This window comes from Brachyhypopomus gauderio, chromosome 20, assembly GCF_052324685.1.
Source record: "Brachyhypopomus gauderio isolate BG-103 chromosome 20, BGAUD_0.2, whole genome shotgun sequence".
NCBI classification, from domain to species: domain Eukaryota; kingdom Metazoa; phylum Chordata; class Actinopteri; order Gymnotiformes; family Hypopomidae; genus Brachyhypopomus; species Brachyhypopomus gauderio.
In genome coordinates, this window is record NC_135230.1 from 8872777 (window position 1) to 8889297 (window position 16521).

Below are 16521 nucleotides of genomic sequence, written 5' to 3' on the forward strand. Positions count from 1 at the left end.
GATATTGTACAGAAGAAACCCAGAAGCTAGAGTTGTGAGGAAGCCTTAGGTCATTACCTCCATAAAAGCAAAAAGAAGAGGACCAAGTTGTGAGCCATGATGCCCACAGGTTCAGAGCGTGCATGGGGCAGGTGTGAATGCCTGCCGTGTCGCCTGATATGAACTTGTTACCTTCAGCAAGATTAACCTGAACACCAAACAGGTTACCCCATCAAGAAAACACAATACAACACAAACACCCAGTCACCGAAAGCTAAAAAATAAATTTACATACAGAAAGTGGCTCCCTGTTTAATCTGACAATACACAGTGGGACATCTTACCACAAGGACTGTAGATCCAGTCAGTACATATGATACATGTCAGTGGTGGTGGTGTGTTTGGTCAGTAACATGTTTTGAATATTCTATTATTCTTAAAAATGCCTTTTACATACACCGTTAGTCTACTGCATGTTTATTCTTGAAGTTCGGAAGTTCAGCAGCGGGCAGGGGGAATTTTGGAAAATGCTCAAACCAAACATTTAAATGAACAGCAGGTCTTTTACTGTTTGAAGAAAAGCATTAGACGGATCAGAAGAGCATGTAAAAACAAAACTCTTGTGTCTCGTTAGTAAAACTCCAGTATACACTATTGAGAGAGCCACCTGTGCTAGGTGTTGTCACTTTGGGTTTTGGGTTGAGAAATGAGAATGAGATGATGCAAAACATTTTATTGAATTCTCCCCTACAATCAAATCAAAAGTGAAACAGTGTACAAATGTACAGATGTACTTTATACCCTAACCCTAAGTTTAGAGCACTTAATGTTCTTAGAAATTCTTAGAGTAAATTCCAGCTCACTCACTAAGTTCCAAATAATTTATTTTTAGACTTGCCTATAGAGCATTTCCCCTCTATTTTGATGACAAATTTTGCAAACCCATTTTTAATTATAATCATCAACAAATGCTCAGATGGAAACCAATAGAGTATAGGGTAACAATAGGGTAACAATAGGGTAACAATCCAGGTGATAGCTGCCGAATACTATAGTAAAAGATGTAGGGATATTCAAATTGAAGTGAAGAACACAACGTTTCCCGAGAAACAGGACGTTCCAGATCAGAAGTCCTTCATCAGCTGTTTCTCTCTGGAAACTTTACTGCAATCTTGACTTGTTTTGAAACCCTTTAGAAGAAACACACGTTCATCTTTAAATGTCACCGTAACACCACGTTGGTATTGAACTTCTCTCCTTCAGCTTTCTCTCTTTCTTCCTTTCCCTCGTGTTCTCTGGTTCTCCGGGACACACCCACGCTTCTCTGAACTGTCGGAGCAAATTTAGACATCAAAAGCCTGGCGACGATCTCGTTGGAGGTGCATACGGCTGGCGGTTTTAAAAGAACGTCGGCTTGACGACGCAGCACTTCTGACACACCCCTCCCCCGCCCTCTTCCTTTCCAATACTGCTGCCTGACTGTTGCTAACCTTTCGAGATCTTTTTCAACAGTCTCGTAGGATTCAGACACTATGGATAAATGGAATGAGATTATCAGGTCATGGACAATTAAAATTTAAGATATTAATTAACTATGTATGAAATTTGGACAGAATGAAAGAGAAATTTATCCTTATTGTAAATTTAATTTTTAAATAATGACTTTAAAAAGTGGTTTTTGTACATTTTTTAGAGTACGACATCACAGGAATTGCAGGACTTTTATTTGTTTCATCAGTAAAGTTTAGCCCAATTAAATAACTGCTCTTAGATTCTTTAATCACGCTTCAGAACATTTTTATTACATACATATTCTTATAACCCTGCTAGTGCCAAAACTGTCAATTACTTGATGAAACATGGAAGAATTCATTGTGAATGAATTAGGCCACAGTTGAGTGTGTGTGGAAGGTGTTTTACCAGAGTTCTGTGGGCTCCCCCATGCTTTGGTGTTTCCAACATGTGAGGTGGTCTTGGGGAAAGACCCGCCCTTAGACGTGTTAAACCTCCTTCTCATTTCTCTCACTTTATAGCTGGTGCATTTTACATGTAGAGGTCTCAGTGTGTCTCGTTGGTCTCATACCCATCTCATTTCCTTTGTTTCAGAACATGAGTGATATGGTTTAGTAATTAGTAAGACTCTTGATATTAGAGCCTGCAGAGTTTGCGTGGGGATAAAAACTTCACTGACTCATTGCTCACACACGCATAGCACACACGCATTCACACACACACACACACACACACACACACACACACACATGAAGAGTATTCAACTAATAACCAGCAGAAATATACCTTCCACCCATGTGCTGACAGAAGCATGTTTTAGTGTAGGGAGATGTCCTTAACACCATTCCCCTGTCATCTCCTCAGTGTAGGTGCACAGTGGTCAGTGTGGGTCCCGTGTCTTCTCCTTTACTGATCTTAGCACTTAGCGTCTTCTTCGTCATATGTTTAACTTTTTTGTGTGTGCGTGAATATCAAATATCAGGTCTGGTCCTGCTTCCTGGACGTACTGGTGAGCCACACGTCTGGTGTGGCCGTGTGGGCAGTACATTTCCAGCACTTTCAGGTGGGGGGCCCCCTGCTTCACCATAAGTCTCTTCCCCTCGCTGACTGAAGCTTTCTCTTCAACTTTCTTCTTTTTAGTCACTATTTCACATTACACATTAAGTTTCCATCCAACTTTCACTGTCTGTCTCTGTCTGCTTATATATATATATATATATATATATATATATATATATATATATATATATATATATATATATATATATATATATATATTAGGGGTGGGACGCGATCAAAAATATTAATCGAATTAATCGGAAGCTATGTAATTAATTAATCGAAATTAATCGCATTTTAATCGCATTTCAGTATTTAACATGAGAAATATTAATTTAAGGTTGAATGATGAATGAATCAATGAACATAATCATAAACTTCAACATCTTGTTTATTTTTCCACCAGTCTACTACACAGACCAATAGATGAGTGCAGAAAACAGCTCAGTTCAACACTGGAAATTCTGACCAAAAATGTTTAATTTTGGGAGTTTTGCTCAGGATATTGGAAGAATTGAAGTAAATCAGAAGATGTTTTTTAATACCATTTTAGATGGTATATTTTTCTATAATTTCCCAGGCCTCTGCCACAGGGATCTCCATAGTGCCTAGAAGTGGTCTTCTGCATGCTCAAAGCAAATGACTGGATCTTCATCATCTATAGATTCATCATCTATATGAGCTGTCACACCAAGATCATTCTTGTTGCTAACAGAGGTCCAGTGATCCCCAGTCAGAGCCACATTTGTGGCGCTCTTCACAATAACCTGTTTTACTTCCCTTTCCTCATCATATAGCTGCTGGATTTTCTTCGACATTGTCTTTCTGGACGGTAGTTCGTAACTTGCATCAGTTGACGCAATTTGCAGCGCTTCTTGTAAGCCTTTATCCTCGACCAGAGAGAGCGGACAACACTGCAAATAATGTGACGCGTCATGTATAAACGCGTGCGGAGTCGCGCGCTACGGTCACTCGCGAAAGTTTAATCCAGTCTTAATGGTTCAATGAAGGTCATTTAAAATCCAGGGGTGAGTTTCCCAAAACGTTCTTAGCAGATAAGTTATCATTACTGACCTGCGCGTTAGCCCCAACATGTTTTGCGTTGAGGTGGTAACGAAGGGTGAAAGTGCTCCTGTGATAAGCGAACTCCTTCCTACATAAAGTGCAAATAACACTATTTTTGTTTGTACTTCCATCTGGAAGTTTCTTATATTTAAATTTCCCATCCACCAGCGTAGCCTCTTCAGTCATCTCCATCATGCTCATTTTATTGTGCGTCCATATAATCTGTACGTCTAGAACTCGTGCACTGAGAAACATTCCACGGTGCAAAAGTGTCTCATGCGTTAAAATGTGTTAATATTTTTAGTGCGTTAATTTTCCTGTAATTAATTAATCGAAATTAATGCGTTAAAGTCCCACCACTAATATATATATATATATATATATATATATATATATATATATATATATATATATATATATATATATATATATATATAATTAGGAACATAAGCAGACAGAGACAGACAATGTGTAATGTGAAATAGTGACTAAAAAGGGAAAGTTGAATAGAAATCTTCAGTCACCAATGGGAAGAATCTTATGGAAAAGCATATATATATATATATATATATATATATATATATATATATATATATATATATATATATATATATATATATTCAGACAATTCATTATTTTTACTACATACATCTTTTTACTACAGTTTCAGTATAGGTACGGAATCATTTACAGTTCTTAACATGCTTTAACTACATAATTAGTTTATCATTATTATCACTATTTACATCATTATTTAAATGCCGTCATGGTTCTGAGGCATAAATTAATAGGCAGTCATGCCGCTGATACAGTTCCAGTGTAGTGTTGAAAAAGTACATGTCATTTCCTACACATCGCTTGCATCTCATGAACAGTCACTCAAGGGGAAGAACAAAGACGGGTGAATTGTCGCTTAGAACAATGTTCTGCATCCCTTAGCAACATCAGTATACAATAAGTGTTTGAAGAGGAGCACTGCCCGAAACTGAAACTGCGGTCAAACCAGACATTTACCATTAAAACGCTTCTCTGCAGTTGATATAATGAGAATGAATGCTAAGTGATTCAAATGACACTGTTACTCATGTGAAGTGCTCAGTGCTAGTGTCCTATGCACTCAGCCAAACATAGTCCACTGAAATTCACTTTGCTAGATGTTTTTGATTTATTTTCTAAACATGCTTTCATTTTATCATTATGTGTGATTAAGTGAAGACTGGTAGGTAAAAATGGCAATTATATCTATTCAAAATGAAACCCGCAGCAGAAAGAACATAAAAAGTATTTGGAGAATTCCTGAATCCACTACAGCTAAAGAGTTTGCAGCAATTTGCATTGAAGAAAAGAAAGCAGGCCACCTGAACGTTTGAAATAGATCGTTTGAGGTCAAGATGAACACGTGACATCGAATGGTGTGGTCTCAACAGTCATTCAGACTTTCACTCAGAGTGAAAAACAATGATTGATTCATTCTAACTGAAATCTCACAGCCCTCACCAACATCACAAGCAACGAAATGTATTTTACTGAGTGTACAAACTTCTTTTCAAATTTTACCTCACTCTAACTTACATATAAAATTTATCAAAATAAATGTGATGTCTGTGTGTATGTTTGTTTCTGAGATTTTTAGAGAATACAGCATTTTGCTTTATCTGCTGAGAAGCAAACGTTCATCTTGGCATTATCATCACCATCATGACATACTTGCAATGACCTTGTCATTAATGCACTTTAACTGCATTAGTTGGTGTAATTTCATGGTTGCAATTCATTACAGTGCAGAATTTATTCATGTGAATGGTTAGCTTGTGGGAAACAACAGCTACAGGGTGGGTTTAGTGGATTTGGGTTTTAGCATTTTTATTGTGTTTTCTTGATTGTATTTCTTCTTTATTATGAAACTGTATTGTGTTCCCTGCAAACACATGTCTTAAATCTTATTTTTAAATGACAGCTACTACAGTGGTTGTGTTACGTTGGTTTATTGTCTGTTTTTCAACATCACTGAAGCTGTGTTTGGGAAGAGAGTTCCAGCCATTCCCTTTATATGTTAAGATATTTTAGTTTGAATAGATGTTACTGTACATTATAGCAATAAACGTCTAAGAAGTTGGAGGTTTTGCCCACCCAACCAACTGCAAATGACGTAAACGTATTCAGTGTCTACAAGAAAAATTTACTTCCAACTATTTTAATGTTGAGAATGAAAAATCTCTTCACAGAAATGCTGTACTTGTTAAAGAATGATAGTTTCATAAAGATGCAATCAGAGACCAAATACTTTCCCCCACCATCCTGGGGATTTCTGATGAGTCATCAGTGAAATATATAAAGAGATATAGGGATGTGAGCTCTAGACCTGCTCACCTCGTGGCTGTGTGTAAGGGGGGGTGGTGAAGGGGTTGAGAGAGAAAAAGCGAGAGTGGATCTGTGAACCTGCATTGCTTTACTTAACAAGCTTAATGGACTGGAATACCTTATGGAGAATTTGATAATGATGAGCGCAGACGTGCGGGAACCGAGGAGCCGTGTCCAACCCTGGAGAAATACGTCCACACAGAACACCTGCGAATGCCGGGTGCTAAGAGGAAGGAAACGGGTCGGGGGAGGTAAACATAGTTTAACTCTGTTAGCTTAGCATTTCCTCGACTCATATAACAACCAGAATATAAAGATTAATGTGTTCTGGTTCTTTTTTAAACACAGGTTTTACTATTGGCAACGAAGGTTAGAAGTTCACAGAGAAACACAAGGCGATTGTTAATCACACGTGGCTATTTCTAACAGACAACAACCGTCATCTCCAGACGGAAAAACTATTTTTTTATTTAAAGGCAAAGGAAAAACCAAGGTTTAAAAAAACCATTACCATCTGAAGGAGGCCTTACGTCATCTGCGATATGACTCAGTTTAACCAACATTTAAAGGTCACTTCAGGTAGGGATTGCTACTCCTCTTTACAGGAAGAGTGTGAAGGTGGGGACAAACCGAAACCATACTTATACAGGACAGACGTCACTCTCCGCTTTTCTCTTTAAATCTCAAGCCCAGACTCAGAGCTCAATCTGACAGGAGCTCTCTAAATAGTAATAGTCAAGACCCTGCATCTTTTGATATGTAAACACACAGTTCTTGTTTATCAGTTCTTGTTTATCATACATAGCATCTTTCATTTTGTGTGGTAAATGATATACATGATGAAATAGTTGCTGGCAAATACTCTTCTTCTCTTATAAACCCCAGGATATAGGCAGAATAGAAATAAGTATACATGATTACCTCTTAAAGAGTTACCATAACGTGTGCGACCTTTTCTTCACCTGTAGGTGGCACTGTTGACTGCCTTTCCATGCCGCTGCCGACCTTGTTCAGTTCAGGTTTAATGCTAATCGTGATAGGGGTTGTATTTAAGTTAACACCTATGCTGTTAGCATTATCCCTGCGCTGGTCAGCTTGCATCGCATCATGGAGGACATGAACATGGATCTTTTTCAGAATTCAGAAGTTTTAAGAATATTTTTTCTGGTGTATATTGAGAGAGAATACTGATCTGGATCCATGTACGAACCATTATGTCTCTCTTTCATCTCTCTCCGTTTTTCTCCATCAGTCAGATCATTGGTCTAGATACATAGTTTTTGTGTTAATGCTGTTCATGACTGGAGTGGTGAGATCAACGCTCACTCCGGCGTGGTAGCGTTCACACATTAAGAAACCAACCGGATTCACCAAACCCAGACTGTACAACGTTTGCCGTTACATTATTTATTAATATGGTCGTGGTGCGATGATTGATGTTTAACGCATATTGGATCTTTTACTTAAAGATAAAAAGCAAGTGTGAGATTTCTAAATAAATAAATAAATCATCCATACCAAGTGTGATTTTTCTCATTTCAAAACACAAACTAACAAAATTACATGTATTCACAGTTGCGTGGTTGTAACGATTTTTGTGGAATCTGATTTGATAAACAGGACGAAACAACTTTGGTTTCACTTTCGGTTTGGCTTCATTTAATAGGGTTTTATTACAACGATGAACCGGGAAAAAATAAACATTTGTTTTTGGCAAGTCAGAGAAAACAAACAGTAGCTAAGGTAATCACAGAGCACAAAGTAACTGATACATTTTTATTTTTTTAGATGTCTTAGTGTTTTTAGAAAATTGCAGTGGTAGTTTATGTATAGAGCTTCTAACATTAGTTCATTTAAATGAACAGGCTACTTGTTATTACTTTGTTTAAATTAATAGCACTAATCTACAAGGTTACAGTACTTTGGTGACTTTCCATTAATCTAGATATAATGTCACTGAAAATGTCACAAGATAACAATATGTAAAAATCTCCCAGTAAATGGATATATCAGAAATAACAACGACTGGTGTTTGTCTTATAACAGTATTTTTCAGGGAACAGTTAAATATGCAACTTTTACTAGACACTCCCCTACCATATTGTTCAATCACAGTTTTCTTTCACTTTGGTGCATTTTGCAGATCAGACTTGAATTTCTCAAAATTACTTGTTCAACCTCCACATCATTTAGTAATCTAGCATCATTCCCACTCATTTTGAACAAATATCAAATACTTGGCATAATCAAGCAAATGATTTTATACAGCTGTCTGCTGTTTCCTACATTATCAGTTACTTTTGTTATGTCGATCCATAGTATCCTTGTTCTCTGTTGAGTAATCCTGTCCCCCAAAACATATCAGCATTCATTTGTTATATAAGTCATTAAATAAGTGATGAACCAGTTGTCACAATCTGTAACTCATATTTTTTACATCTCTTTTAGACTTTTTTGGTGCATTTCTCCTGGACTGATATTTAGGTGAATCGTGACTTCCACTCATGAAGGAGAGTGTGTGAAGCTTTAGATCAACCAATGATCCACCAGTTCTCTAAAATAACTCAGAGGTGCTTCTTACAGTATGAACCTTCAACTGGTCAGCACATACAGACAGATGACAGTGCTGACGGTTGCAGTGTGTGGACATCACAGCAGACACCTGCAGAGGCTGGATCAGACATTCCAGAAGGTTCCTTCCACGCTGCATTGCATGAGAAGATATGTGTTGAGATGTGGATGACAAACCTGTGGCCCGGCATACAGAAACATTGGGAGGTGTAGAAAGATTGTTGTTATTTTCCATACAGCGTTACTTGTACAGTTCTGCCTATTTCCTATTTTTACATTTCTAATTCAGTCATTTTTTTTCTTTGTGCTCTGGAGTGTTATGCCTTTTATTTATTTTCTATATTGCAATGACATGGTCTGTGAATAAATGGCCAGTAAATGTTACTGTACACATTAACATGAATTTGAATCCAGTCCAATCTCTCTAAATCTCCCACATACAGTAATGTATAAGTTTACCATTGAAATGTACATGTGCAGGCATGTGCATTTTCAATCATTGTCCTCAAAACATTAACCATCAGAACATGTTTACAGAGTACACTGATATATGACTGTATGCCTGGGGCGCTCTTCTAAAAAAAGCCAGTTTTATTACGGGCAAATCCTTTATCAGAGTCCATATTCGCACCAGAATAGCAGTCAGACACAGAACAACCATTATGGATAGACATGACTTAACCTAAGCAAATACCAGAAACACCAAAGACAACTAGAAATAAACACAAAACTAGAAAAGACCTAACTAAACAAAGCTTGAGAGAAGGCAACAGATTAAACATGAATGCTAAACACTGCAGGAGTTCAGACTTGAACAATCCCTTAGTACCAGACAGGACAATACCAGAAATGACATGGTAGAAATGATCAGCAACATGTGACATGAAACACAGGGCTTAAAACATGAACTAAACTAGAACCAAAACTACGTTACAAACGTTTCATGTTCGTAATCAATGACACTCACATGTTCATTGACATAAATACTTTGAAGACATGAATGAGGGATCCACTGTGTGGCGCTGTTTGTACCAATTGTTGTGAGAAACGCGCTCCCGCTATTACGCAACTCTTCATGACGATTCGAGAGATGCACCTGAAACGCATCTGAGAGAAACTGTAATAGCTGATATACCTCATCTGTTCCCCCACAATGGCCAGTATTTACCTTCTTTGAAATAAGCATTTTATTTTGGCACATCAACGTCATATTAACATATTACAGTGCATTGTGATATGGTGCAATCATCAAACAATTCGTACAAACAGCGCCACACAATGGATTCCTTATAAAACCCCGAAAATTACTCAAAATGTCTCGTTCATGTCCCAAAAGAATTTACGGCAATAAACATGTTAGTGTCATCAGGATGACAAGCCCTTGTGTCACTGATGAACAACAGAACCACAGTCAAAACTGTTTGCCATGTCATCATATATCACTGTACTCTGTAAATATTTTCTGATGGCTAAGGTTTTAAGTACAATGATCGACAATACACAAGGCTGCACATTTCTATAGCATTTCTATAGCACAATATTACACATCACTGTATGTGGGAGATTGCAAGAGATTGGAATGTAAACATAGGAAACAGGCAGAATTGAACAAGCGACACTGCTTGTCAAATTACAGCACAATATTTCTACACCTCCCAATGTTTCTGTATGCCGGGCCACAGGTTTGTCATCCACATCTCAACACATATCTCCTCATGCAATGCAGCGTGGAAGGAACCTTCTGGGATGTCTGATCCAGCCTCTGCAGGCGTCTGCTGTGATGTCCACACACTGCATCCGTCAGCACTGTCATCTGTCTGTATGTGCTGACCAGTTGAAGGTTCATACTGTAAGAAGCACCTCTGAGTTATTTTAGAGAACTGGTTGATCATTGGTTGATCTAAAGCTTCACACACTCTCCTTCATGAGTGGAAGTCACGATTCACCTAAATATCAGTCCAGGAGAAATGCACCAAAAAAGTCTAAAAGAGATGTAAAAAATATGAGTTACAGGTTACGACTGGTTCAACACTTTTGAATGTAACAATTGTTGTACAAAATCACTTGCTTGATTATGCCAAGTATTTGGTATTTGTTCAAAATGGACAAGGAATTGCTTTCATTATGTGCACAAGTGACTAGATGATGTGGAGGTTGGACAAGCAATTTTGAGAAATCTAATTCTGGTTTGTAAAATACACCAAAGTGACCAAGAAAAACTGTAAAATAATGTTTATATGTAATGTTTATATAATAATGTAAGCACATATCTCTGAATGCATTAGAAAAATGAATGCAAATGAATATTACATTTCCTTTTAATATAAATTTTATATGATTTCAATTTCAATTTTTCATATAGACAGGCAGATAATCAAAACAATAATTAATTAATGATTTTAATTTATTTTCTTCATTTCTTAAGTTCCATCATTTTATAACAAGCATTTTATAACTAATATTTTTGTTGTATTAGCTTACCATTGCATCCTAGCAAAATAACTCATTACAAGAACTTGAGAACTGGTAGAATAAATATTTCTAAAAGCCTAGATGATTGACAGAGAAGGATGGCTTAACTAAACCATGTAGCACAAAATAGTATTAGTCTGTGTGTAATTTGTAATCGTTGTTATTAATAAGCATTAACAATACTAATAACAATACTATCAACAATTAGCAACTAATTGTAACAATTAGAGCCAAATGAGTCAAGATTTATTTGCAAAATCTGACGCATGGAACTGACCTCCCAACCCCATTTAAATTAGACGCTATATCTACATGGGATTGAACACCAATGTTAAGAGTATATACAAACGCAACGGTAAATAATATAGTCACTGTGCATAAGCACGTTGTTTTTGTCTATGCTTACATTACATTTTTGAACACAAATGGAGTCCCACACAAATACGGAACATAAAGATTTCAGTTGTGGTACCGACACGGACTTATTATAGCAGTGGCGCTTTGGCGGAAGTCGACGCCTGGACCTTACTGTGCGTGGCTAACCATCAAGCTTCACAGCTGCTTTGTGTTTTTAAAATTAGGCTTTGGGTTCTGGATAAGTGTTCCAGGTAACGGCGAGGTCGGCCGGGTTTGGGTGCTATGTCGTGCCGCACAGTTTGCCAAATAGTCCAGCGCCGTAAGTCCGTCTCCTAATTTGTGGACGTGATATCCCAGATTACTGACCTTCATGTATTGCTAATAAACGTAAAACACCAGCTCTTTAATATTTTACTACTTATGTAAAATGTTAGATAATAAATTCGTAAGTAAAGCGTATCCAGGATTTTTCTTAATCATCCGGGACTGCTTTTATGTTTTACTATCAGCGTGCTTTTATTTGCATTACTTCACATGTTGATTTCTAGCAGGTCTGGCAACCAGCGCCGCGGCGGCGCGCCTGTCGGCTGCAGAGTTGCGCAGCTGGCGCAGCGCGCTGTTCTCGGCGGAGCAGGCGAGACAGCGGGCGCTCTACCCGCGCATAGAGAAGATAGAGGTGTCCATGCAGGGGGCTGGGGTTCAGGGAACGCTTCTGGTCATGAACAAGGGCGAGTCCACCCCGCACAGCTGCGCCAGGCGTGAGTGGACAAGCTCAGTCTTTTAAAGAAGTGCTTAAGGTTGTAATTTTGGATGCAACGTGAGTGAATGTGCGTTCGCCTGTCTATGAATTAAGTGACCACGGCATCTATGGAGCAAAAGGTGTTTTGGGTTATCTGTTTTCAGTGGTAACTCCTGTGAGGGAATTCGAAATCTTTATTTGACAGTAGTGCTGTCATATGATTTTACATTTATGGTATTTGCCTTGTACAGAGTGATTTAAAGCTTATCGGGGTGACGGTATACATTTCCTGGGAATCAAACACATGACCTTGAAGTTACTAGCACCAGGCCAAACCAGAACCCCGGCCACTTGGAGACGGACTTAATGGTCTTTGCGTATTTCTCTCTTTATGTCTCTGTCCTTGGTTGGTCCCGTCTGTCAGACCTGACTGAGTGGCACGTGTTCAGTTCGGCCCTCGCCCTAGTGGACGGGGAGCCGTGGTCCCTGCACCGGCCTCTGACCCGCTCCTGTACGCTCACCCTGCTCACCTTCAAAGATGCCGACCCCCAGCTCACCAACCAGGTGTGAATGGGCTAGCGGGACTGTTTGTGTCAAGTTTGAGTACGAGGGGACATCCTGTATCAATAGAACTTGTTGTTGTTTATAGTTATTATTAAATATAATAACTGTGTGTGTGTGTGTGTGTGTGTGTGTGTGTGTGGGGTAGGCGTATTGGCGCTCCTGTGCAGCCCTGTTGGGTCAGGTTCTTGATGATGCCTTCAAGGAGGAGTACAGCGTGGAGCTGTTGGCGGTTCCAGAAGTGCCAGGTGCACAGTCGTGTTTGTCGAGTGTGACCGCATGTTTACCCCACAACCCTCTCCCACACACACACACCTGGCCTCTCCCACACACACACACCTGGCCTCTCCCACACACACACACCTGGCCTCTCCCACACACACACACCTGGCCTCTCCCACACACACACACCTGGCCTCTCCCACACACACCTGGCCTCTCCCACACACACACACACACACACCTGGCCTCTCCCACACACACACACACACACACACACACACCCTGGCCTCTCCCACACACACACACACACACACACACACACACACACACCTGGCCTCTCCCACACACACACACACACACACACACACACACTCTGGCCTCTCCCCATCTCCCACACACACACACACACACACACACACACTCTGGCCTCTCCCCATCTCCCACACACACACACACACACACACACCCTGGCCTCTCCCACACACACACACCCTGGCCTCTCCCCATCTCCCCTCCCCCCCCCCCCCCCCCACACACACACACCCTGGCCTCTCCCACACACACACACACACACACACATCTGGCCTCTCCCCATCTCCCACACACACACACACCTGGCCTCTCCCACACACACACACCTGGCCTCTCCCACACACACATACACACACACACACACACACCCTGGCCTCTCCCACACACACACACACACACACACACCCTGGCCTCTCCCACACACACACACACACACACCCTGGCCTCTCCCATCTCCCACACACACACCCTGGCCTCTCCCATCTCCCACACACACACCCTGGCCTCTCCCATCTCCCACACACACACACACACACACACACCCTGGCCTCTCCCCATCTCCCACACACACACACACACATCCTGGTCTTCACTCTCTTCCTGTCTAACATGCCTGTTCTGCCTGGTTTTGTTAGTCACTTCGGGTGCCTTCTGTTGTGATCTGGTGCTGGACACTCGCCTCGACTCCTGGAGCCCCTCAGAGGTCAGTCTGCTCATCTCTCATGTGTAAGAGTGATGTGTGATGTATTCACGAGGACACTATTACGCAAGAGGCACTCGAACCTTATTTACATTTGTGATATGTAAGACGTGCTGTGATCAGTTGCTGCGGTGCAGTAAGAAACTGGCTACAGCTTAAGAACACATCTGTTCTGCTTGTGTGTGTGTGTTGGTGCGTGATGGGCGTGGCCTGACCCACAGGAGAACATGCGCTCCTTCACCCGGGACGCTCAGCAGCTCATCCATAAAGACTTGCCCTGGGAGCCACTGGAGGTGGCGCCCCCTGTAGCACTGGAGATCTTCTCGCACAGCAGGTACTTCTTACGAACTCACCGAGGGCCTCTCAGGACAAACGTATCCTGCTGGCTTTAAGACGACCGGCTTTAATGGGACAGCGTTACCTTCATGTGCAGCGCTACTTCAAACGAGTTTCAGGCCTGAAATGCAGGTCAGACATTTTCAGCTGGAGAACTAAACCAAAATAAGTGTCACTGAAATATCCTGGATTTAGCACAAGTGTCTGAAGTGCGGCGCTAGCCGGTTATATTTGTTGTGAAGATATGGAACGGCACGGAAATGTTTGTGGGGGGGGGTTGGCGGCAAAAATCAGGCACTTTTTTTCATGTTGAATTGCATAAAATAATGCCTGATGTCATTGTCCAAGGCTTTTCCAGCTCAAGTAAAAAAAAAATAGTTCATTTTAGTTCTGATTTTTATTAGGCATCATTCACATTTTTGCTGGTAGTCTGTGTAACGGAGAGAGAACACTGAAAAGAAAAGCTATCTGAACGTTACTCTGTGAAGCGACATCTCCTCCTGCGGTTTAAGTAACGTCTTAATCACCCTGCAGATGTAAACAGGAAGAGGTGGAGGAAAAGGCTGCTGGTAGTCCTAATGGCACAGTGTCGTTATACAGGTCAGCACACACACACACACACACACACACACTGTGCACTTGACAGTACCGGGTATCGCCAGATAAACCCATGTTCATAAACACTCCCTCATATCCTCACCTATTTCCGTCTCCCACACAACCTCCAACTGTCTCCCAGGTGCGGGCAGCATGTGATGCTGGCTGGGCGCCCCCTGGTGGCCAGGACGGGTCTGTGCTCTCAGTACGAGGTGACATCGTTCCACAGTGTGGGAGAAGGGAGGTGGGGCTTACAGCGCAGAGCTCAAGGACTCTCGCTGCCTGAGAACCTCACGGTACGTTTGTTAATGAAGAACGGTGTGAATGTGTGAATTTATGCGGCACATTTCATACTCGATGGCAATTCAAGGTGCTTTAAAAATATCATAATAGACCATATGTTTGTATATAAAAACTAAACATGAACATTATTACATGTTAATTATTACATATTAATACATTTTGAGAAGTTGCTATTATAGGTAAGTATTTAATACTTGGAATGAGACAGAATAAAATGTGGAAGCTCAATCAGCAGCACAAGAGAAAGGTTCCTTGTCTGGATTCAGAAATTTAGGGCACGTACAAGTTCTCCTGAAAGTTAGTTCCACCAGTTTTTAAGATGACTGATGGCTGTTTTTGTACAGTTTCTATAGTTACGGTGAGATCTGGTGAATCAAGATGTTGGCTAATTTTGACACAGTCCTCTCAGTTTCCAAATAACATAAACATTTAACATTTAATCTTTATCTACCTGAAGGAAATTCTGTTTCATAATTCATGCAATTTTTGATGTCTTGTAGAATTTGGCCTAATGGTAGTGTGTACAGATTGAAGAAAAGTGGAATGAGAAATGTTTCAAAATGATCCTATCGCATAACCAATTGAGGCCTTTTGAGGGAGTGAAGTTTTTCTTTTTGGACACTGGTATATAATAATAATAAAAAAATTAAAACTCATGACTTATGAGCTTTGGAAAACATTTGCATAGTTCCCTTGTACTAATTTATCGTGACTTGTCTTCATATGCTATTATTCCGGAGTAACCCTTGTTCATGTCTAAATTAACCCACTTTGCATAATTTAATCTGCTTAAGAATGATAAAAATAGGCCTGTTGACTCCATGCTATATAGACACACATAAAGATGGATCTCTATAGCCATGTGAACCTCCTTCCTCTTTCTAAAGGCTCACCACACCATCTGGAGAAGGCTGAGGAAGAGAGCAGAGAAACTGGTGAGATATCCCATTGGCTGACCAAGCCATAAAACCAGCCTATCAACAATTTATTCCAACAATTTATGCTGTTCTATTGGCTACTTCTTTCTTGCAGATAGAGCTTCAGTCATCTTCAGAAAACAAACCTGTGACCACACCCCTTTCTCCATCAGCCACTCCCCCTTCCACACAACAGTGACACAACAGTGACCTGCAGTCACCCATCCTAGTGCAAACAAATTTGTATTGTATTGTTGAATAAACCACATGCCAAGCGGTGGATATTGATGTTATGGTGTGTTGATTTGAAGTGTGTGTCTATGGGGCACTGGGGAAAATATGAATGTTTTGATGGCAATGTTTTCCACAGCTAATTCGTTAATTACATCAGATCCTGAGATCATATAACATGAAACCCCTGTCTGTTTTTAAAGGTCTAGAGGAATTTGTGTGTGTGT

At 40.3% G+C, this 16521-nt stretch overlaps 1 protein-coding gene and 1 long non-coding RNA gene across 5 annotated transcripts; one reads left to right on the top strand and one right to left on the bottom strand.

Annotated features, from left to right (window-relative positions):
• Positions 1–385: 385 nt before the first annotated feature.
• On the bottom strand, positions 386–6615 carry LOC143484283 (uncharacterized). Of its 3 annotated transcripts, XR_013122595.1 has the most exons (4): positions 6488–6615; positions 6095–6199; positions 1900–2074; positions 388–1509 (listed from the first exon to the last, which is right to left on the bottom strand). It is a non-coding gene; the product is annotated as an uncharacterized LOC143484283 (long non-coding RNA). The 3 variants fall into 3 exon arrangements; XR_013122594.1 differs by having other exon boundaries at positions 386–2074; XR_013122593.1 differs by lacking the exon at positions 1900–2074 and having other exon boundaries at positions 398–1308.
• A 4891-nt stretch (positions 6616–11506) lies between these two features.
• mrpl39 (mitochondrial ribosomal protein L39) lies at positions 11507–16345 on the top strand. 2 transcript variants are annotated; one of them, XM_076983233.1, is made up of 10 exons: positions 11507–11695; positions 11925–12134; positions 12540–12679; positions 12825–12924; positions 13846–13913; positions 14132–14244; positions 14781–14846; positions 14986–15139; positions 16034–16081; positions 16179–16345. In XM_076983233.1, the coding sequence occupies exons 1-10, from the start codon at positions 11659–11661 to the stop codon at positions 16260–16262; spliced, it is 1020 nt and encodes a 339-aa protein (XP_076839348.1). In that variant the 5' UTR covers positions 11507–11658; the 3' UTR covers positions 16263–16345. The 2 variants fall into 2 exon arrangements, with proteins under 2 accessions (XP_076839348.1, XP_076839349.1); XM_076983234.1 differs by having other exon boundaries at positions 11928–12134.
• The last annotated feature ends 176 nt before the right edge of the window (positions 16346–16521 follow it).